Source organism: Astatotilapia calliptera, chromosome 13 (genome assembly GCF_900246225.1).
Source record: "Astatotilapia calliptera chromosome 13, fAstCal1.2, whole genome shotgun sequence".
Taxonomy (NCBI): domain Eukaryota; kingdom Metazoa; phylum Chordata; class Actinopteri; order Cichliformes; family Cichlidae; genus Astatotilapia; species Astatotilapia calliptera.
In genome coordinates, this window is record NC_039314.1 from 26,300,279 (window position 1) to 26,324,629 (window position 24,351).

At 38.9% G+C, this 24,351-nt stretch overlaps 2 protein-coding genes across 7 annotated transcripts in view; one reads left to right on the forward strand and one right to left on the reverse strand.

Annotated features, from left to right (window-relative positions):
- Positions 1 to 1,165: 1,165 nt before the first annotated feature.
- LOC113034660 (dual specificity protein phosphatase 19-like) lies at positions 1,166 to 24,048 on the reverse strand. Of its 2 annotated transcripts, none has more exons than XM_026189468.1 (5): positions 20,222 to 24,048; positions 18,204 to 18,456; positions 10,483 to 10,529; positions 8,187 to 8,339; positions 1,166 to 1,973 (listed from the first exon to the last, which is right to left on the reverse strand). In XM_026189468.1, the coding sequence occupies exons 2-5, from the start codon at positions 18,430 to 18,432 to the stop codon at positions 1,791 to 1,793; spliced, it is 612 nt and encodes a 203-aa protein (XP_026045253.1). In that variant the 5' UTR covers positions 18,433 to 18,456; positions 20,222 to 24,048; the 3' UTR covers positions 1,166 to 1,790. The 2 variants fall into 2 exon arrangements, with proteins under 2 accessions (XP_026045253.1, XP_026045254.1); XM_026189469.1 differs by lacking the exon at positions 20,222 to 24,048 and adding an exon at positions 18,669 to 18,904.
- LOC113034659 (nck-associated protein 1) overlaps positions 19,601 to 24,351 on the forward strand; it is a 37,442-nt gene continuing 32,691 nt past the window's right edge. For 3 of the 5 annotated variants that reach the window (XM_026189461.1, XM_026189462.1, XM_026189463.1), the window contains exon 1: positions 19,601 to 19,980. In XM_026189461.1, coding sequence (XP_026045246.1) covers positions 19,873 to 19,980 — 108 coding nt within the window. In that variant the 5' untranslated portion in view covers positions 19,601 to 19,872. The remainder of the gene's footprint in view (positions 19,981 to 24,351) is intronic. The other 2 variants (XM_026189464.1, XM_026189465.1) reach the window with 1 other exon arrangement.

Consider the following 24,351-nt stretch of genomic DNA (forward strand, 5'->3'; position numbering starts at 1 on the left):
CTGTCACTGTGCACTTGATTAAAACACTGACTTACAGCTGGATTATGTCCTCAGAAACTGTACAATGGCTGCCCACTGCTGCTAATATAATACGGTTAAATGCAGCAAATGAGTTTCCCCGCAGGGACCAACAAATGATACCTTACTCTTACACACCGTAACCTGATGATGATGCTGAATTAAAAGTTAAGAGAATATAATGGTAACTCTTAACAGTTGTCAACATTTTATGCTAAACCATAAATGCAATCCTCAGTGCAACGCTAGAGGAAAAAGCCAAGCAAGCATTCAGGTAATTAGGATTCCTCCTTTGGGTGCAGTCTCGCTCCCATCCATCCAATACCCATTCAGATACTTCATTCTGGACCGCAGCGGTGGACCGAGACATTGAGATTACCATCCTTAGAACTCAATCTGCCTCAGTGCTCTGAGCTAATAGTCTAGCCTTAAAAATTACTTTTTAAAACTGGAGAAATCTGTGAGATAGTGAAGGAAATAAAGCAGTTATAGGGGCATATTCACTTGCTTTTGTGTTAGTTTGAACTCCCTAACATTGCTGATTAAGTTGTCTTACAAATATTACATTATATTTAAACTACACTGAGGTAATTTCAACACTCTGGACATGAATATGTAACAATAATCCGTTGTAAACGTTCTCAGCCAGCTGAACAACAAACACACATCTGGCCTGTAGCCTTTATATCCATTCAAACGGTGAACATTAGGATATAATACTTTTGTGTGCTGTGTGTTTGCAGTGTTAGGAGCTCACCCCAGCGGTATTTGTCGATTAGCATGCGAGCCAACTGGATTCTCCCTCATTATCTAACAAGCTAATTACAAGCTAATTATTTCAGGAGAGCGGGGTTAGCACATCAACTTTGCAAAGTTGTGAAATTGATAGAGACAACGCTGCAGTGAGGGCAATCATTATAATTGATGGTGTACTTGTTTGTGTAGTTGAGAAAGGTATCAAGTAGTACCTCAGGAAAACCGGTGCGTCTTTAATTAGAAGACAATCTATACTGCAAAGCAAATAGCTGTGTCTAACATTAACAAATCAAATAGTAAGTCAATTTCCCAGTAGAGCTTTAACCATATTTTTTCAACTGTATTACAAAGAGACAATGCTGAAGTTTAAAAATAACACACTTACTAGCACTAGGCATGCAAATGTTTATTACTTATCGGCAGATTCATTTACATAAAAATCAAAACTGCAATGTTTCAAGGGGAGCCGCATGTAAAATCAAATGCTCATGTTCTTCCTCTGCCCTGTAGACATATTTGTCTTTTTAGACTGTTTTAGTGTGAGTCAAACAGTTTGGGAGATACTGACTACAGAAATGTCTGCTGTTTCTTACTATAATGGAATTAAATGGCAGTTGCCATATGGTGTTTTAATGAAGACTTAAAACACTCAGAGGCGATGTCTCGTTCCAGAAATATTGGCCTGGTTAGGCAGGCCATGTCATTTTATAAAGGAACTATCTTGTTTTTGCTTTCTACATCTGCCAACCTAAACAAGCATGCAGCTAGCTAACAGTGCTGCTCAACACAGTAGGACACCCGTCACCCTGTCACAAGCATGAGCGTCATTAGAAGTAGCTGAAAACTATCTCCTGGAAAGTGAAATGGTTGGCGAGTGTAATTGAGTAGAAAGAAAATAGTTCCCACATAAAAATGTTTGTGATGTTATCACAGGGCAAAGACTTCCCATTAGTGCTCCAGTTATAATTTTGATTTTGTCACACAGTTTTAAAAGCAAAAAACAGACTTTTAGACCCTTAGGATTTGTATTTCTGTAACTGCTGATAAAAGCCGGGGTTTGGGCGAATCGATGGCCTCGCCAGCTTAACCTGGCTGTATGCATCATCAAATGAAAGCTCCTCCCTCAGCATCAGATACCCAATCACGATGGAGGAAGAGCGGGACACGCCAGCATTACAGTGGACCAGCACCACACCGCCCTGTGGAAAGAGAATGTGACTGTAAGACCAAAAACAGACACAGTAAACATTAAGAAAAGTCAGGATTTCACATCTCGACTTCAATCACAACCTGTCCTCATGGTAAATTAAAATTACTAAAGAAAATATATAACACTCTAAACATAAAATTGGTCAGTTTCAAACAACCATTTAGCCATTTACAAGATCAGTTTGAGGCTTTAAGGCATTTAAAAACCATGAAAACTAGTACACAGTTATTCAAAACAATTATCTGTTCCTTAGCAAGTCTTAAAAGTAGAAACAATGTCAGGTGCTGGGTCTGTGACCGAGCATTTTCAGTTTATTTTGTATTTTTGATTTCTTATTCTTCTTAGTCTTATTCTAGTTTAGGTTTCCAGTCTACTCTTGTCTTCTGTGTCAATATGTCATGTGTTTCTTGTCCGCATGTCTCATGTTGTCAAGCCTGTGTTGTCATATCTAAGTCTCTCCATGTTTCCTGTTTTATTTTGAAAGTCTTGTGTTTCTTTGTTCAATGTGTTTAGTTTTACTCTATCCCTGTGACGTTGTTATGTTAATTTGTGTCAGCTGTTTCCTCATGTGTTTCCACTTCCCCTTAACACCTCCTGTGTGTATTTAGTGTGTGTGTTTTCATTCAGTGTTTGTCAGGTTGTCTGTGTTTGCTCCCATCACGTCACATCAAGTTCCATGTACTTCATGATTCTGCTCAGGTTGTGTCCTTGTGTTTTGTTTTGTTTTTTTTCCTCATCACAGTTTCTCGCACGTTCCTGGTCAGAATCATGTTCATATCTGTTGTCATAGTTATTATAGTTGAATTATAGTTACCACAGTTTAATTTCCCCAGTTTAGGTTTTACTTTAGTTTTCGCCCCTGTTCGCTTTTTGCTTTATTTTTGTACTCATGTTTAATCAGCCTGAATAAACGGCTCGTCTTTTATTTGAAACGCAGTTCCGTCTCCTTCCGTGTCTGCAATTGGGTCCCACTATTCACTCAAGACACAGTCAGCTCCTGCTGACAGCGGCAAACAATCTCATATGAACAACAAGACTTAGTATTTTAAACTGTATTCATTTAACAAAAATCAATGCAGATGCCAAAATGCAGGAGTGTGTGAAAGACCATCTTTAGCACCATTTGTTTTCTCTAGGACTTTTTGTGGAACAATTTTGTTCTTTGTCCCGTCACAGCATTTCAATTGGGTTGAGGTGTACACTTTGGTTTTAAGCTTCCCTGGGAATTAAAAGGGTGAATAGCCGTCAGCTGCTGGTAATCAGATGCACCTGATGAACTGATGATCAGAAAGTGTGACCACCTCTATAAATGCACGTTTCATCTGCAGCATTCTCGTGTGTGTGTTAACATGATGCAAAGGAGGACAGACATCGGCAATGATGTTAAAGAAGCAACTGTTGCTGCCCATCAATCTGGGAAGGGCTTTAAGGGCATTTCCAAAGAATTTTACGTCCATTATTCCACAATGAACAAGATCATTCTTCTGCAAAGGATCTAATTATTTTTTATTATGTCCTGACATGTGAAACCTTAGAAATGAAAGATATGCTTTCTTAGACATGCTTTCTTTTTCACATGACCGTATGGCTGAGGTTTCTACTCCCCACTTCAGTAAAACAGAGTTAAGTAAAAGCATTACACTGAAGTACAAGGGTGACTCTAAGTTCACAAAGATCACTTTGTCTCTAAAGAAGAAATCTGTCAACTAAAACAAAATTTTAAAAAGAATTTGAATGGTATAAATAAAACTTTGATTCACAAAAGATTTTCATACGACGATTTCTCTTAATGTTAGCGCACAAAGTGAGCTTTTTATGTGGCCACATACCGGTCGTGAGTAAAGGTGAATAAATACGTTTTTATGCTATTTATTAAAGCTTAAAGATAAATTTCACTGTATTTTGTATTTTGTTATTTTCTGATTTCTTAATATTCCTGAAGGAGCATTAGACGGATGATGTAGAGCGAGTTGAGAGAGAGCAAATCTGCATCTGGGACTGTGTGAGAATGTGTCAAAAATTTGCACTGTGATACATATTAATGTTGATGTAATTATTTTACTGCCTAAAGTGCCTTGCTGGAAATATTTTTTAAAAGTCTAGCCACATCTTGCGTGCAGGCCCACGGCTCACTTCTGAAGCTCAGTGTATTGACACTTTTTTGTCTCTTTTATTCACAGCGAAATCTCCCGTCGCACAATGAAGTCTCTTTCCAGGCTGAAATTAAGTGGAACTGAACGTGTGAGTGCAGTTTTGATTTTTACTGTCCATCAGTACCCAGGAAGGAGAGGATATTTAAATGATCTTGCTGCAAGTGGCATGCTATCAGAGTGCTTTCTTTTTTTTTTTTTAAATATAACAATATCCAGCAGTTCCACTGGGAAAAATACAATTTATTGAAGTGCACACAGAACAATATCTGTATTGTGCTGTATAAGACCTCTCTTTTATAAGTTTCCATCTTTCAGAATGGTTGATCTGCCCTTATAATATCTGTGCTGGTGTCTTCAGTCAGCATTGTTACATATTAGGTCTTGTTTTCCTTCTTTACAAAAGAAAACTACAGAAAACTTCTGCAGACTGAAAATTGCCTGAGCTACATAATCCATCACAGCAAACACAGAGACTTAATTTGGTTTTGTCAGTGTTTCTTGTTTTGCTGTTATTTCATTGCGCTCCAGTTGAGTGTTTTCATATCAGCGCTCACATCACATTATGTTCTGCTTACGGTCAATACACACACACACACACACACACACACACACACACACACACACACACACACACACACACACACACACACACACACAAGCAGAAAGAGATGCAAGTCCGTGCCAAATAATCCCTTCAAAAGTATTTCATACAACATGTAAAATCACTGAGGAGAAAATTGAGTTAAAGCACACAAAATGTTACTTTGCAGACTACATTAGATGACCCCAGCATAAGCTTTTAAAAGGTAATCAGGCCTGCTACCTCACCTTTGTGCTGAGTTGCAGATAACTGCCTCCTGTAGATGTGTGTAAATGCATCACAGTGAGGCAGCAGAATAGCTGTGTGCGCACACTGACATGTTAAATTAGCCAGCAGATATGAAAGAAGGCATTTTCAGGCTGCATGAATCTCCTCAGGGAAGGTAGATGCAGGAGTTTTTAAATAGATCAGATTTTCTTTTTTTTATGTTGGTGTTGTTTTTCATTTTCATTTAATCTGGCAAAACCATAAAAGCTGACAAGTTTGTCGTTTATATGTACCAATCAGCCACAACATTAAAACCACCTGCTTAATACTGTGCATCGTTCCCTCTGCCTGCCAAATCAGCTCTGACCTGTTAAGGCATGAACTCCACAGACGTCTGAAGCTGTCAGGCACTGAGACATTAGCAGCAGATCCTTTAATTCCTCTAGGTTGCAAGGTGGGGTTTGAGGCCTGGGAAATAGCAAAGCCAAGTCGACACCATGGGTGCTTTGTCATGTTCCTGAAATCATTTGTAATTTAGTTTTGCAGAACAGTTGCATTATCAAGCTCAGAGAGGCCACAAGAGTCGCAAAAGGGGTGTACATAGACACCAGTGTCCAGGCAGGCGGTAACACACATGGACTGATCGTCTACTTGATAATACAGAAGCTAAAATAATAAATCTTATTTATTACCTGATCTAATAATAAGAGGAAGCTCGTTCAACAGCGGTGCAACTAAAACAGCAACAATGTGGATCCCCTTCATTTTAAGCCTGGACCGTGGAATCAGTGGCAGCCATTGATTCTCTGATCCGAAGGGTTCGGGCGCAGAAACAGGGGGTTAAGAGTTCTGAGATATTAAGTGGAGCCATACCATGTAGTGGTTTAAAAGCAATCAATAAAATCCTAAATTGGATTCTGTAGGAATGGGAAGCCAGGGTAATTCTGCGAGGACTGGAGTAATGTGTTCGATGGGTTTGTGAAGAGCTTTGCTGCAGTGTTTTGTACTAACTATAGACGACCAACTGCTGCATCATTGAGGCACGTGCGAATGAACTGTGCTATTTTAATGAGCAGGAATTGATTGTGGGTAAGATGTCCTGTAACATGAAATTTAAAGTTCTTGTCAAAAAAATTTAACAGAGCATTTTCAATTCAGCATTTCTAAGCATACTAATTTTTTTTTTAATTGTTCTTGGAAAACATCAGTTTTATTTTCACACAATTACAACAACAAAAAATACCAGGGTGAATATTATTACCCCCCTGATAAACTGACCTTTTTATTGAGCCATAGAACAAACCACTGCTGTGCAATGATGTGAACTTTGTAATGCTCAAAGCTTTTAAAATCAAGTTAAAACTTTCATTGTACTCGCAGTATAAAAACTTCAGCAAGGGTTTGAGTTGTCACTTGAGAAAGCACCTTGCCAAAAACAAAAGAAATCAGCTTAGACTTGAGAAAAAGAAGTATTGATGCTCACAAAGGAGGAGATGGATATACAAAGTTATCACAGCATTTCCAAGTGCCAAAAACAGGAGTGAGAAGTATCATCACGAAATTCAAAGACAGCCACAAAGTACAGAACAAGCCTGACAGAGGTGTAGGAAGCAAAATATTTCAAAGACTCTAGAATGAAAACTGGTGAAAGATGTGTCTAAAGACCCCAGAACAACTGCCAAGACTAGTGAATGACTTAGGCAAATCAGGGATTGTAGTCACAGAGAAGACAATCACTAGAACCCTTCACAGGAATAGACTGCAAGGCAGCAGACCAACAAAACTCCACTTCTGCACTTCAAGCCAGACTGAAATATGTTAACGATAACCCGGAGAAAGATTATGCTCACTGGAAGCGCGCCCTTTAGTCCGATGAGACGAAACTAGAGCTCTTATGTTTGGAGAAAGAAGGAAGAGGCTTAAGACCCTAGTAACACTGTCCCCACAGTGAAATATGGTGGTGGAAGTATTATGCTGTGGGGATGCTTCAGTGCATCCGGAACTGGGAATCTCATCAAGATGGAAGAAAACATAAAGAAAGAAGAAGATGTGGAGATTTGTAAAGGAAGCTTCAAGCAGTCTGCAGAAAAATTGGGTCTGGTTCATCAGCCTTCATCTTCCAAGTTGTTTTTTCACAATTTAGGAATAATTTAATCAGAAATCAACATTATCTACCCAAAACATGCACCTGGTGAACTCCAAGGTGAATCCTACTGACAAAGTCCTGACTTGTATCCCACTGAAAATAGTTGAGGTAAACTGAAGACCAATGTCCATGCCAGAAGACCATCAAATCTGAAGAAGCTTGAGATATTGGCCAAAGAAAAATGGGTAGGGAAAGCTGAGGATGTGCAACACTCGTTGAAGCAAAAAAGGATACACAATTGACTATTAACATCATCATTAGAAACCATTTTGTTTGTGTGAGGAAGTAAAATAATGTAAGCTGTCAAAATAAAAGTAGCATGTTTGGGAAAAGCTGGTTTAAATATTGCTTGCTTTTTTTAGTCTCTGGGAAGAAAATTAGCCCAACGTCATTTATTCCATGGCCCAGTTCTGATGCTCTTGTGTTCACTGCAGGCATCGTTGGTGATGGACAACGAGAAGCATGGGTGGGCACTGTGACCACTCTGCGGATACACAGGTATCTGTGATCCTGTTGACATTCACCAGCCCTCCCGCCTTGGCCCACTTATGGTAAAGAAAATAAAGAATTAAGGGGCAAGGGGAGTAGGGGTAATATTCCCAGAATAACTCAGATTTTAGATCTAGATTAAAGTTATAAATTCACATGAAAGAAAATGCACATACGTATTGATAAAAAACAACAGCTTTCTTAAGTTTTCTTAAAAGGGATTTTTGGTTAGATGTCTGATATAAAGTTTGTGGATAATAAAGGCTGCAGACATTTAAAGTTATTAAAAGCGTGACATTAAATGCATTAATGTCACGCCTTTTAGCCTAACATCAGTCTTTCATGTCTTGCGATTGCATTTTATGCTTCAAAAAGATATTGGAGAAATTTGTGGAGTTCATCTTGCTGAACACAAAGTGTAAGTGTCAAAAACTTTACATCCCATAGGGCTTATTTCTGTAATAATCATAAGTTTATGGATAGTCAGTTGAGCCAAAGCAATGCCAGGGTTGGCCTGCAAAGAACATCATCTCTGCAGAACTCTGCCGCCATAACTGCCATCCACGTATAGAAGTGGATGACTTTATTCTAACTGTGTGTACGTACCTGTTCACGAGTCTGATCTATGAAGGACCTGCACTCCTCGAAGTAGGAAGTGATCTCGGTTTCTGGGAGGTCCAGGATCTGGAGCGTCTTATAGACCATCTTATCTGGGAACAGGTTATCGACTCCATATGCAACATTTAGCACATGAGATACCTGACAGAGGGGACATGGGGAAGAGGGAGTGGGTGCAGAGACATGAAACTCCTTGAGCAAATGACCCCTGAGCATTGACTTGCTTTAAAAGCTCTTTTTGCCTTGACGGAAGAGTAAGAGAGATATTCTGTCAGCCATATTGATGACATGACACAAGCTGAATGTGACTGAGAGAGGGCAGAGGCACAGGGAGAAAGAAGGAAAGGGGAGAGAGATGGAGAGGAAAGGGTGAGGAAAGCAAGAGGGAGCGAGTGTAGGCAGGGAAGAAGACAGATGGCTCCAATTCATTTTGCAGTATCTGTCTACTCTCACTTAAATTTAGCTTACCTCAGAGGGCTAAATTCTCTCCTCCGTTACATCTCAGCGTCGCACTAATGTGCTCTGCTTTTAGACTACTTGTATCATCTAACATCCTCTTCCGCGTTAAGAGACAAGTTAGGCGTTACACTATATTTTTTATTATTGACAACAAATCCCATTAAAGGCCAAAATCAACAGTGAAATGATCCTTCTCGGAAGTATTGTGTGTGTATCAAAGTCTGATAAATCTCATTCCAGTATGCCAGAGAGCTATATTATTGCCTAAAAAGTATTTAAAAACATATCAAACACACACACAGTGTGGTTTATTTTCTGTCCTGCTGCTACAGTAAATACTTTCACACTTAATATATATAAATCTGTAGCTGTAAATAGTCCCAACAGATGTACTTATTCCTCCTATTTAAGTAATGTTGGCTAAAAGTGAAAGTGAACCTCGTTTTAGAGAAGTTTTGAGTCTTGCCACACAAGGTAAAAAGAAACATTTTTACCTTGTTAATTGATTGAGCTTTTAAAATATCCCTGTATGTTCCGATTAGATAACAATAATTTTTTCATTATTACAGATATTCCTTGGTGGATAAAATGCACTTTTGACAAACCACAGTTAATGTAGTTGCTGCCTACAGTGGATTTTCAAAATAAAGAAAATGACATACGGCACAATGATGATAAATAATAGAATTATGTCTGCATGCTAAATGTCTGGCTTTTGACATCCACGTGGGAGTTTTTTGTAGATGGAAAAGTGAATAGGAAGGCAAACGCAGTTAGACTTCAAGCAGTAGAAAATGTGCCTGCAATAAGCCAGACAACCAGAGAGTTGATCACTATCAAAACCATGACTACAGGAAACCAACCAAGCACCAGATGTCTACTGGGTGCTGTTTTCTTTGGCTAAACCTGCCTGGAGCAACTAGGCCTTTAAAAACACATATGACATTTTTAGAGTGTGTCTTTAGTTTTATTGATATTTGATCAACCCAGCATCTAGTACAGACAGACAAACTATTGAAGGATGGCAATAGTTTGACAAAACACGCTTCTGTCATTTATATACATCAACGTGTGACTTGGGGTTCTAACTGGGTAATGGATGGTTTGCAAAGCTGCCTCCTGGCTAAAAGTAGGAATCTGTAGGTTGTTTCATGATTGTCCATAGGAGTTCTAAAAATAAGACTACTCTTCACCTTTCACTTTTTAACCAAATCTGCTATCCAGTATATTCTTGCTGGGTTGGGAAATGGACGTTCTACTCTCTGTAGCATCATATCTATAATATGTCCGTTTTACAGTGAGTAGATCTGACATTCTGCCAGTCTCAATGTGAGATTTACCAACAAAATACTCCACTGCAGTGTTTAAAGGCATTGTTCTACTGGTAAGAGCAGGTTTTTAGAAAGTGCCTTTGGGCAGGCTGTCAAATCTCCTGAGTTTAATAGCTATCTAAGAAAACCTGAATTTAGACAGCCAAGGTTTCATCCTAGAAACAGGAAGTGAAGGTATTCGTAATCTCTCCAATTCATCATCCTGAGAGTGCACAGGCAGCAATATGCCCATGCCTGGGAGCAGCCACTGCAGAGAAGGACTAGTCACATTTCACTGATGTGGAGGAGCAGCGCTGAGACTTACTGTAATCATTTACTCCCTCTACTGTGCTAAACTGTCACTGCATGAGTCATGAAGCTCCTCTGGCTATTCGCTGGCTGCTGCTGACCCGCAGGAAAGCTCAGCTACATAGCTGCCTCTAATCTCATGTCACTACACATGCTATCACAACAAAGCAAGGGCATGCCCGCCCTATTGATCCCTCTGCACTGACCTTATATCTCTGCAGGGTGTCAATGTCGTGGGCTGCATCCTGAGAGCCTGAAAAGACAGAAACAACTCGATAAGAAGGCAGACAGATGGGGCATGCATCTGCCTACCAAGTGTGTTTAAATAAAGCTTCCTGTAGCATGATGATAATTCCTCAGCCGTAAAACTGCTTAAACCAATTTAATAATAGAAATATTTTCAGCACACTGTGTTTATTTACACCTCTGAGAAGTAAAATGTACCATTTGGTCATATTTCTTTACTGGGGTGCTGCTTTTTTGAGTAAAACTTGAATTTTCACAACTAAAAGCAATGCCAGACACTGTGACTGAATGATCTAAAGAAGTGACTTTGGGTTGTGGGGAAACAAGGCAAGGTATTTCCTGGCATTTAATAGATTACAGATGATCAAACAGACCAGGAAACAGCAACTATCTCATGAAAAGGACACCTTTGACCCTATCGATATGAGGATGTTTTAAAGCGGTGCCAAGTTTTGCAGGGAAAGCAAAAGCTGAAGGATATCAGCAACAATATCACTTCGTAAGAAAACATGCAGACACAAAACCCTTTTTGAACAGCCGCAGTACCAAGCGGGGAAGATATCAGTCAGCAAAAACCAAGAGCAAAACGGCTTAAAGCTACAGAAAAAATCTGGGATAGGAATCAGATGATTTGTGTATGTAGTCACACTCGACTAGGCTTAAAAACTGCTGAAATACAGTAGCTATTCAGAGTTATCTGTCACTGCAGAGAAGGAAGTTCATGATTCTTTTTGCGAGAAGAGACAATTTCATGACAATAAACCTTCATCAGCAAAATTTGAAAAGAAATAATGCAGCATAGAGTGTAGGTGGAAAACTGCATTATTATCATTACTATCATTATCATTATTATTATTATATACATATACATAAATTAGCAGATATATATATTCCCTATCACTCTCCCACTCACAAACCCTTTTAATTGTTACTTTATTATAGCTGCTGCTCACTTGTCCCCACCTAAATCACCTTACTGTATCTAAAATAAATGGAACTGATCATGCTCATCAACTGAACACAGAGAGGGACTGAGAACAAGTCAGGGTGGATCACGGGACATTTGAATATTTAGTGAGAAACAGAACACCGGTCAAGAAATCACTGGCTGCGTATATTTAAGCTTATAAGCAGCGCTGTGGAGTCATCCATATGGAGTTACATGCAAAATAACACAGTGAGCAAGGCTGATAATTGAAAAGCATTGAAACCCATTTTGCTAATTGGGAAACCAAATATTTAGATACTTTACATAAGTAAATGGAATACTACAAAAGTTTTGGCAATCACATACAATGTATGTACTGTGACTGTTTTCATTACTTTATTTGTATATCATGGTAATGGATTCATTAATGTGTATATTACTTTAATGTTGCAGTAGGAGAAGATTTTAATTACTATGTATGTATATTAATTACTGTATATTGCCTGAAACTTTCAACTATAATAACAGAGAATTGTATAGCAGCAGATTTATAGTTTAAAATGAGCAAAATAGTAATTATTTAAAGCTTGAAAATAATGGTATGAAGAACAAAAACAGTATTTGCATCCAAAAACTGTTAAGTAGAATGACCTGGAAATACAAGTACTGTAAAGTACTTGAGTAAATGTAGTCAGTTTACACGTCACTAGTGGCCCTATCTTTACCAGTGGTGATAGCACATGCATGTATGTGACATGTGGGCTACTTTGTGTTTGTGGTGGTGTTGCTTCTTTGTTCCTTTGCGTATGCCACAGGAAATACACACATTCATTTAAAGAATATTTTTGTAGTGCCATTTCTGAGTTTTGTAAATTGTCATGCATACATTTTTCATCATGGTCAGAGGAACTGTAGGAGAAGGGGCAGGTAGGATGTTCACAGAGCTGGAGGAAAGGGTAGTGATCAAGGCAGTGGCTTTACCCTTTCCAGGACAAGTCATTCTTTTAACCAGTGAACATTCCACTGACGTGCATAGGAAGGATGTGAGAATAACTGAAAGCAAATTACTCCAGGGTGAACTAAGACCAAAGCAAGAAAGAAATCACAACTAGCTTTCTAAAGCAAACCAAATCAGACAATCAGCATATGAGGGAAGCCTTTATGAGGAACACTTACAAAACCTGCTGAAGTGAAGGCAGTGAAAGAATTCTGTCCCTACTAAACTGGCTCATTCCTCAGGGTCTGGTTTTGAAAGGGAGCAAACCCCCTGGGCCAGCCTCTTCCTATGGAGCTCTGAAGTTGATTCAAAAAGGACCAAAATCAGAGAGAATAAATTAAAATATCTCCACACAAATGACAGCAAGTGGAAAATATGGTGTTAATCACACAGGGGTGATTTTAATAAAGATAATCTTTAATTAAAAAAAGATATTCCGCCGCCCTTGGCATTCTAGAGCTCCAGGCGGTGCCCTGTCCCTGCCTCTCTGCCAGTGGCAGGGACCAACACACTACTTACCCCGACTGATTTATTATCATTACTTGTAGCCGTGATGGAGGTGGTAAGAATGATTACTTTGGCATTTTTTCCACCACCTTCCCACCTCTTCTGATGCAACCCCCTGGTCAGACATTGTGGGACACAAGCAGGTATAGATATAATGATTCAGTCTTGTTTGTTTTGTATTTGTTTTGTGTCTCTGCAATATCCTTGACCATGCTTATTGTTTTGCAGGCAATAAAGTAAAAAACAAAAAGGCAACAGCACTCCAGTTTCAACTGAGAAAGGAAATCACGCAGGGAGACAGTTAAAATGGAGCAATGATCTCTTTCCATTTGTCAAATAACTCCTCATGAAGACAGCAGTGGAAGTCTTGAGTAGCAGGAGCTGGGTAATTATGTGAGGGAGACATATGGGCAGGAAGCAGAATATGATGGAAGCACTTGCTCCAGACTTTCCAGGGTGGATTCTCAGCTTACTGTCTTCAAAGTAGCAACATTTGCACTCTTTGCATTAGCCAATCCACTTTTACGTAATGCCAAACTCATGGTGCTGAGTTTGGCACCATGAGCGTGTGTTTGGAAATAAGCCTGCTCCGGCCCATATGTCTCATCAGTATAGAAGGAGACGATTTACACTGACACATCTGTGAAAGGATGCCAGGATTTTTAGAGCACTTTTTAAATAAGAGTCTGACAGGGGACCTTGTTCAGCGAGTCTGCTAAAGAAGAGTAGACAGATGTCCATCATATTTTTAGTGGTGTGTGGCAGATGTTATTAAAAAATCAATAGACTCAATGTGCTGGTGTTATTAAAGCAGAGGTAGACATGTTTTTAACTTATAATAAATTATTATTATTGCACAGTATAATAGCCAACTGAATATTAATGTGGTCAACAATTAGACTGGCTCTCACCGAGAAGAGGAAAGCACTTTTATTTCCTGTAGTTTTCCCCACGTAGCTGACATGGTGGAAAGTGGAAACAAAGTAACGGTGGATACAATCCGCCAAAAGAAAACGAGCTCTGTTGTTAAAAGGGAAGGCATAAGGTAAAGTGGTAGAGTCACAGAAACCAAAAGTAAAATAAAAGTGAGTATCAAATTAATGGAGAGAGCTCCCCAACATGAGAGGGTTCAAAAACAGCGTTTAGTTGTTACTGTTTCTGTTGTAACAATTACTGCACAGGGGATGAAGACACATTAAAGTTAGGCCCCAGTCATATAGCCTTAGAGGTAAGTTGAAAACCGCCAGTTGCGAGGTTAAAATGTGTAATGCACGATTATCTGCCAGCTGGTTTTTGGCCACTACTGCAAAATCAATCGCTAAAGCCTCATTTATGCAGACCTAGAGAGTTGTCTGTGAACCCAAAGCAACACAACATGCCACTGGCTAAAGAAACTCGAGAACAGATGAGAACCAAAGTGATCTATCAGTCTGGAACGGGTGACAAAGCCATCAAGGAGAAAACTGATGGTGAACCTTCCCAGGAGAAGTCGGCCTATGAAGATTACAACAAGAACGCACCCACAACTCATCCAGGAGGTCACAAAAGAGCCCAGACCTGCAATAAATGAAATCATCATTGAAAAAATGTATTTTGTATTTACTCGGGTTATCAGTGTCTAATATTAAAATTTGTTTAATGGCCTGAAACATTCTAGTGTGACAAATATGACAAAAAACAAGGAAGTCAGGAAGGAGAGAAATACTTTCTTTCATCACTGTACATTTCCCCCGTAGCAACTGAGGGTGCCAGAGCATCACCAACTGGTCTCCAGGCCTGTGTGACTGAGGTTTTGCCACTTTCATTTTTTAGTTGGCAGACTTTGCCCCAAAACCTTTAAATTAAGTCGATACTTCTTCTATTGATTTTCACTGCATTTCCATTTAGTTATTTTTGTATATCATTATTACATGTTTCTGCTTATCAGTGAAAATTGTATCTGTGTTATTAATTGGTGAGGGAGAATCCTCCCTTAAAGCGACATGTACCATGAAAAAAACTGCAGATCATCCCAATGAATACCCCGCACACACACAGAGAATAACTTCTCTGCTCTTGCCTGCAGATGTTGTTGTAGATGCATTTGAATCAATAATGGGAAAAAAGAGTCCATTTTTATTCTAAAAATAATGAGATTTGGAAAAAATGTGTCTTAATCGATTGCTATTTTTTATATTTTTATCTCCATCCTGTCTCTTAAAAACTAGAAGAGGAACAATCTTTGCCTCCATAGATCAGATGCACTACACACGGTCATTTTTAGGTCTCCAGATAAAGGAAGGGAATTTCTCCTACAGTATGTGTGTGAGGGATTTTTCTTGAAGACTTTTTTGGGCGTTTCTTTTCAAAAGATGTTCAAGGCCACGGTCAAAGGAAAATAATGTTAGTTTAAGCCAGTGGCTGTAATACTACTACTACTAATAAAAATGAGAATAATAAATTGCATTTATTGAATTATTTAAAGTAAAATGTTCTGTTTCAAGATTCCAAAGTTGCTCATATGAGATACTTCCTATGTTTTATTACCTTCAGTCAAACACAAATCAGTTCAACATTGCATTTGCTTGAAAGATCAAAAATATTAAGCACCAGCACATAGCTAGACTGGAAACAGGGGGATGCCGTCAGCCTTTATACACGTTAAAAATAGAAGCTCAACAAATTTTCTACAGCACTAGAGACATTTGGGTTAAATGAAAAACACGCAAACCTGTAGGTTGGAACGCTTTGAAAGACTTTTAGTAGGTAGTTTATTTTAATTTTAGAATGTTGCCAGGCATACTATTATACTATGACTCTTCTTTGGCTATAGCTTCATATTAAATGCATCTAAAAGGGGGAACGAATGTCATTTCCATGACCTGACACTCTGCAAGAAATATAAAATCGTAAAACGTTTTTTTTGTTTACTTTTTTAACTGATATTGTGGAGATATAGGAGCTGGTTTAAATTGGATGATATCTATGTGTATGTCAAAATATAATAACTGTCAGTGGATTGTAGCCAGAGGACAGCAACACATTATAAATATTAGCAATATCACAGCATCACGCCAAAGACAACTGAGGGAGTCTGCACAAAGCCTTCAGAGAGGAACTCGCCTCCAGCCTGACAGAGCTGTACTGTACTCTATTTACAGAATATACAATGAAAATCTGTCACAAGAGCACTGAAAAAAACAGAGATACTCTCACAGGCAGTTACAAAAATATCAGAGAACTATTAACACATGCCCTATCATCCTGTACAGTGTGATAACAGGTTGATGTGACCACTGAGGTACTTTGGGGAATGAAAACAGGTTTTAATGTTTGAAGCGCATGGATCACTGTATGGAAGAGAGTCACCTCTGTTGAGCCAGACAGATGTAATATTTTATTGATCCCTGCTGAGAAACTCTCTCGTCGATTGTTTCTCGCAGTGAGGTCAAAGCGCAGCGTTAGTTACAGATGTGAACAGCACCTCAGAGCAGGGTGGGAATTCAATGTCAAGCTCAAGGACGCTTCAGGATGGATGCATGCTGACATGTGGAAAGCTGCATCCTCCAGCTAAACGGGCAAGTCAACATTTATCTTTGGACAAATTGAAAATTAACAACAATGATTTATCCATTATTAGGAATTAATAATGTTAAGTCATTGCCACAGTAACTGGATCTGCACAGAGACATTATAAGAGTCCTGAATTTAAATCTGTGGGAAGGTTCAGCAACAGTAAAGATGGTGGTAGAGGTAAAATGTCCATGTGGAAAAAAAAGCTTTTTAAAATCTTGTTTTGGGGCAAAATCACATCAACTTCTTATTTCTGTCCATGTTATACCATTTACTGTATATTGAATCCTGCTATGAAAAGCCTGTGTGCTGTCCAGTTGTATCACTGTGTGAAAAGCATGGCTAATATTCCAGTAAATGTACCATTAGAGAGTGGGTGACATGCATCCTGCATGCTCTGTCCAGGCAGCTTCTTCATGTAAAGTACACAGAGTACTTCCGGAAGTGCATATGCTTCTGAAGTGGACTATTTTCTCCCAAGTGTTAGACGTGACAAAGGAGAAGCGTGGAAAATATCTGCCGCTTATTCTCCTCAAATTGTTTGTTCACGTGTGAAAACTGAGGGACGCTGCATGCTCATACAATAACTTGTCAGTTACAACAGAGCCATGTGACTCAGAGTTATTCAACCCCGCTGCCCTAAAGAACGCTTTATATATATATATATAAATGTTTGCACAGCTGAAGGCCCTTACTATGCGCCTGTGATGGTTTTACTTTAACTATGTTGTTTTACACAGGTTAGCCTCACAGCAAGGAGGTCCTGGTTTGAATCCACCATCTGACCAGGGCCATTCTGTCTTGATTTTTTTTAAGGCTTTAGCTTTGATAAGGCCAGTGAAGACTGACAGGAAAGTGGAGGGAAGAGAGAGGGGAAGACATGCGGCAAAGGGCCGCAGGTTGGACTCGAACCCGGGTCATCCGCTCTCAGCCTTGTGGCATATGGTTGCCTGCTCGTTCCAGCGATCTCAACCGGCGCACCACACTAGACTCTTTTAAGACTCAGAAGCCAATAGGTGAAATCGACTGAGAAAACTGAGCAATTATGCTTGACAGGATATTGACTTACAAATCACAAGATAGCCACATACCCTGTTTTATCACTAATTTTACGCTAAACTGGATGACAATTTAGAAAATGACCATCATGCTCTGTTAAATGAGTCTTGAACCTAGCGACTGAGACCACAAACCCATCAGGAAAGGGTTTACTGAGCTTACAGAAAAAGTGAGAAGTAGGGCTGTTTTTCCATAGACTTCTAGACAACTTGAATTATTTTTGCCCCCTGCCAGCCATGAGAAAGAATACAGGTTTACAACACTTCTGCAGCTACTTTACTTGTTAGACCCAGATACTGTGTCAATTTCTGTTGAACCTATGCATATTCCCAGATTCACTGTTTTCTGTTGAGGGTTCCTAAAATAGATTTGCATGCTTTAATATTCAAAATGCAAAACTGCTGACACTCTATGTGTAATCAGCAGACAGCGATGAGAGATTTCTGTGTTATGTCTTGTGAAAATATTGGTGCATATCAGACAATCTATATGCAGATATATACGTGTGATAGGCCAATAGGTCAACTGCTAACAATGCCCAACAGATATATCGATCTGGTTCTAGAATAGTGCAATCATGTGGTGGGATTAGCACTGAAAAAAAAAAGCATTTGTAAGAATGGTGCTACAGAGATTACCCAGCAGGAGGAACGGTCTGATGACACCAACTTGGAGGTCCAGGCTGTTATCTTCTACAAATCCACACCCATTTCCATCCTCCAGCTCTTCAACCAGCTCCACATCTCCCTCTCCTCCATCACTCCTCCTCTCCAGCAGCTTTTTGCCTGTCACTGTGGTAACACGCGTGCACTGTTTCTTCAGTCGGTGTTTCGCGAAGCCGTGGATCTCCTGAGCCAGTGAATGCATCTCAACAAAGTTTACAAGACTGGCCTGAAACATGCAAACGTATATTTAGCTGAAGCATTAAGTTTGTAATTGATTTGTTAAGTATTGGTAATGTATAGTTACACAAACTGGGCTAAAACTGTGTATGCCACAAGAAATGTTAAACTGAAAAGGGAAGGCACTGATGTCTGTAACAAGTGAAGCTGATGTCTGAATGTAAACACATCTCACGTTAGTTTCTCTACTTTTGTACTAACCTGGTTTAAATGGACTGGATTCAATCAAATTTCCGCAAAAGATTAGACCGCTGTTGCCTTAAAAGGGCTTTATGCCATCGCTGCAGTAGAATCTCACATTATCACAGCTTTATTTTTTTTAATACAAGATAAAAAAAAAATTTAAAAAACGAAACAATCTGTGAGAAAGTGTAAGCTCCTGCGACTGACAGCTGAATCGGAAGCTACGTCACAATGTGATACGTTCAAATGCTCAAAATAAAATAGTAAATTTGTTATATTTTTAAAGGCCCGGTTTGACTGCTAGAAAATTATACTTCTACTTAATATTTTTTTTTATCTCTGTTTATTGCATTTATTTTGATTTTGAACTATTTTTCATCTTTTTTTTTTTTGCCCTGTCATATTCTATTTGGTTTTATTGAGTCATATACTCTTCTACTTATTTTTTAATAGCTGCAATGAGCAGAGGTAGTGATAGTGAAACCTGCTATGACATATGATTAGGAGATGATGGCACAAACAGAAAGGACAGGAGGTTGAGCTGGAGGTGGCAGAGTTGAAGATGCTAAGATTTTCATTGGGTGTGACCAGGATGATCAGGATTTTTTTTTTTTTTTTTTAAACGAGTACATCTCAGGGACAGCTCTGGTTGAAGGGTTTGGAGACAAAGTTAGAAAGGCAAGGATGAGATGGTTTTGATATGTACAGAGGAGGAGGAGTGGATATAATGGAAAAAGGATGTTGAAGATAAGATAAGAAGAAAAGGAAGAGCCCAGGGAAGGGAACATACAGACGGTTGATGTGACAGACCCCTATTCTACTTATTTAAACTACTTTGTTATGAGCTGTTAATGTTTAGGTGGTGTACCAAATGAATTTGCCAACTTCTGTTATAAAAACAAATCTTAGCATCATCTGGAAGTATACGCCAAGTCTTTAAAATAAAAAAAATTAACGAGGGTCCGTGAACGCAGCATTAGCCAGCCTCGTTGTGAAAACCAGGACAACTCCTCATCCAGGGAACGAAAAAAAAAAAAGAAAAACAGGCAGGGAGACGGTGGGGTGGAGTACAGGAAGCTGGTTGAACATGGGCGAAATTTAATCTAATAACGACATAAATCATAGTTTCCATTTCTTCCCTATTTTTACGGAACAAGACTGCGGAGATTTGTGGAATTTTTACTGGATTGCTTTGGAGATTTAGGCGAACAGCGAGGAGAAGATGTCTCGGGGAGTGATCCAGCCCAGCCAGCAGAAACTGGCAGAAAAACTCACCATCCTCAACGACAGAGGCATCGGGATGCTGACCCGTGTTTACAATATTAAAAAGGTTCGCACACACACGCAAGGCTGTGCCCCCCATTGATCGCATACAAGTCTTTGAACAGATTTTTTTTTTTTTTTTTTTACGGACATCCCAAATTAACATCAGGGAGATATATGGGATTAGCTAGCACTGATTGCTACTCTCACGGCATGAGCAGTTAGAAGACTTTTAGGTCTCATTTTAGACATTAGGCATTATTATTATTTTACTAACTGCGTGTTTATGTGCGTCAAACGACACTTACGTTATCCCTTTGGTATCCCTGGAAGCAGGTTGTGGGCACAGCTAGCCACTAGCTGTCACGTTAGCTTGCGGTAAAGCTGGCCATTGGATTTACGACGTGAACTGATTTTCGGTTAGATTAATCAAAATGGGAGTTGATTGTAATGGGTAGCGCGATAAACAAAAAGAACCGAAACAGCCAAACAAGCCCCTTAAATCCCTGGGCCTGCGTTAGTGGTGGAAGCTAGCTGCCGTCGTTGGCCGCTATAATGGCGGCGGCTGCTAGTTAAGCTAACTGCTAATGAAGCTAGGAGTCGGGCGTCGTCTCCCCTCCACCAAGAGCTAAAACGCCAAACTCCAGCTGCAGGCAGCCTGTTAGTTCACCCCAGTCACTGACATATACATAACCGAACTCGATGCTTTTTTCAGACCTAGCTGGCAGGTACCTAGTTTAGCTGGGTACACTAATTGTGGAAAAAAATGAAGCGAAAGTAACGAGTAAAGTCGGTTAATTGGACGTTCGATTGTTATTTTCAACTGATTACCGAACAAATATTTACGATACAACCAGAATCTAATTTTTTATATATATGCTGGCCAATGATAAACGAATGGTTTCATTTGCACCCTAGCTGTATCCAGCAGGCGTTTTGCTTGACTGCATAAATGCTATGCAGTTTGACATCTGTCCAATAAGCTTTTCATGGGTTAATGTTAATCTTTAAAGGCACGTAATGCAAAATTATGTATTTAAAATGAGCTAAAAAACACAAAGGTAAATAAAGCTATCAAGAGATCATTTAGAAACCATCAGCATGACTTCATGTCAAAAACGGCTGTGTGTTGTGATAGAGAGGTATCAGCTGAAACTAAGCTAGGGTAAAGCCTTACTTTCACATAATATCAGTTTTTACCTGGCATTTATTTAACCAGGCAAGTTATTAAAATTTTTTCTTATTCATCTGGTTAAATGGCAGCTTGGAAAAAGTAAAGCCTCTTGAGGAAATTGGGGTCTGTATAGAGAAATTTCAGGGCTGCATTTTCCTGATCACCTTGAGAAAAGGGCTTTAGCCCTCTCCTGAAAGATAATTTATAAGGAGTTAGGGAAAGAGAAGAGAATCTGGCTGCGCTTATAAAATGTCCTTAATAACTTGATGTGGGCTGGTGTGGTGACAGTATAATATCCCAAAGATGAATTACAAGAACCTTATCTGAGATACTTTGCCCCCCTTTGCTTTTCAGTGTTCAATACATAGGAATAAATGGCTTATAGAGTGAAATGAAGTGTCTCATTGAGTTGACACTGCTGGAGAGATGGCCCAGTGTAACTCCTGCCTTTATTAAAGCTTTCTGAGCCTGAACCTTAAGAACCTTAAGGCTGAAAATGCAGTATTGGACAGAAATGATGCAAAAATGAATTATGGCAACCCTTCAGTTAACTGTAAAGATCTGAACATGCCAAAAATGCATAGAGCTCCTTGAAGCAGATTTTATCACAACAGCCTGCTTTTGATCATTTTCCTTGTTGGTATAACACGACTGATAACATATCAGGCGGTTATCAAATTAAAAGAAAAACAAACTTAATTAATGTTTACCCCATCAGCTTTGTTTCACAATCATAATGATTGATTGCTGGATAGTGCATTTCTATGAGTTATGGCATGGTATTATCTCTTTTCCTTTGATACAGGATGCTTTATCCTCTGCTAAAAGGAGGTGACAAGGGACATGCTGATCTCCTTTCCTTCATATTTAGAGGATCAGAATCTCACCAGCTCTTTTTATGGCTGTCATGCAGGTGCCTCCTGCTCACTTTGTGCAGTTACAAATTAAACTAAGCAAAACTGACATTTTTTGACCATAGCCTTAAAGTTTCATAGCAGAACACACCCAAAAGCATCAAAAACACACCCTACTTGCATGTTTGTGGTAAGTGCCCTAAGGCTATTACAGTTGACTACAAACACACTTAAAAACCAAGACTAGATCAGAAGTAAAAAACAAACAAACTGCATTTTAGTTAACTAATATAAAAAACTAGAAATCATTCTTTGATTGTTTTAAATTTTCCAAGGCAGAAATTATGAGGATGCTTTAGACTGGGATGTCTGTCGAATTATGAGCCATTAGTGTGCTGATGAATAAACATCAGCACACATAATAATTCAGTAAAATAAAAATAGATACAATAAAACTAGTAAACTCATGCGGAAGCTAAAGTGACGTGGTGGGAAAATAAATTCAGTGCCCACATTGATACTACATCTGCTTCTTATTGCAATAGGCTCAGTTATATAAGACACATTTACTAATGTTAACTGACTCTTGCTCAAGTTTTACACTAATGCTTTGTGTGTGTGGGAGGGAAAAAAAAGAGTAGTGGGTCTGTTTGTGTGGGATGAGCCTTTGTTGCTTGAGTATGTATGATGAATAGAAAAAGAGGGAGCGAGTGAAAGAGGCCAGTCATATCTTAGCCAGTTTTAACAAGTGAAGAGTAGAGTGTTAAACTGTCTGAAAGCCCATACTGTTTCCCATGTGTAGTTTGGAGGTGTCTTTCTACAGCATTTAATTTTCAAAGCATTATTTTGTTTTGGTCTGAAGGCACCCTCATTGTGTAAAACACTCAGCTAAAATGCCACTGTAGTAATAAATTTGCTTTGAGCATGTCTGTTAAAGTTATAACACAGTATGAGCAGTCAGACACTAAGATTTTGCTGCTGATTACTCTTCTTAATACGCCCTTCCTTTCCTCCCTCCCTTCTTCCTTCCTTCCTTTTTTCTTTCTGTCTGTCCCATCATCTTCATATCTATCTATATTCAAACCTGCCCCACCATAAATCCTCTGAACATATCCACTCTGACCTGTTCATATGTTATTTTAATGCTTCATTTTACCTTGTAATATTAGAAAACGTCCTAGCATCCAGTATTAGCTGCATCCCAAAGCTAGGAATGAAAGAACTGGGGCAGAAATTTGTACCAAAATCCATGGGCTCAATCTTTTGATTTGGTTCTTTAATCTTGCAAACCCTATCAAAGTTTCCTATAATATTTAATCAGTGGAGATAATTGTGTTTGCTTTGTTGTTTGGTTTCTACCTTTGGGAGATAGTAATTCATCTAAGATCACAGCAATGTTCCTATCCATTTTAAGCATATTCACTCATCACACCATCGACTATCTGCAGAAACCCTAAAATCTTTTCCTTAATTAATCTTGGCTGAGCTGGCATTAAAGTTTTTCTTTGCTGTGCTTATCTTTCAGCCAGTAGACCTTCTAACATCATTTTACTTCTTCGGGGTATCTGTTCTTCTTAACCCCACTCACACTCAGCTAACCCTTCGTGCCCCTCACCCCAAAGCTAGTGTTAAGAATATTCAGTCAGTTTCCCACAAATGAATTAAGCTTAGTCCTAAAATAAGAGAAACATTCACTGAAGCATTGAAAAAAACACATTTAGTCCAAGACTACAACTTAATCCATGTCTGAGGAACTTGAGTCAAAGGCCTTTAGTTTATTGTGACTAAAATCAAAACTGGCCAATATGTAAGAATGCAGTTGTGTTGCTGAAATGTATAGAAAAGTCTTTAAACTGCTTTTCAGATGTCATGTTTAAATTCAGGATGCACCAATCAGATATCTGGATCCTGTGCAGTTCTTTGTGCACGGAAGAAGCTAACATCTAAGCGCTTGGACAGGATCGATGCGTTGGCTTCTCTCTCATATTTACTTTTATTCAGGTACTCTTATTTACTTTCCTTTGATTATGTTCTGTCAGAGACATCAGGTAAGCTAGGAGCTGGAGGGATGTTGGTTTCACTGTGGGCTGAAATCAGACTAGTACAAATAAATTAAACAGATAATGCTAATGTATTTATTTATTTTTTTAATTCTGTTGTATTCATCTTTGGCATGTAGTATAGTGAATTTGTCCTTTGATGTATTTGTTATTTTTAGTCAAGTTAGAATGAAAGTTGTTTCATTAAACTTTGCTCATAAAATGATGGTTTTCAGTCATTTTCTCACAGTGAGACATTAACTCTGATATCAGATTGGTACTCTGTATTGGAAAACCTTTAAAGCCAAGGATTCCTCATCATGTTGGAAGTGGAAAAAGCTGGATTGGTGCATCCCTAGTTTAAAGTTCTT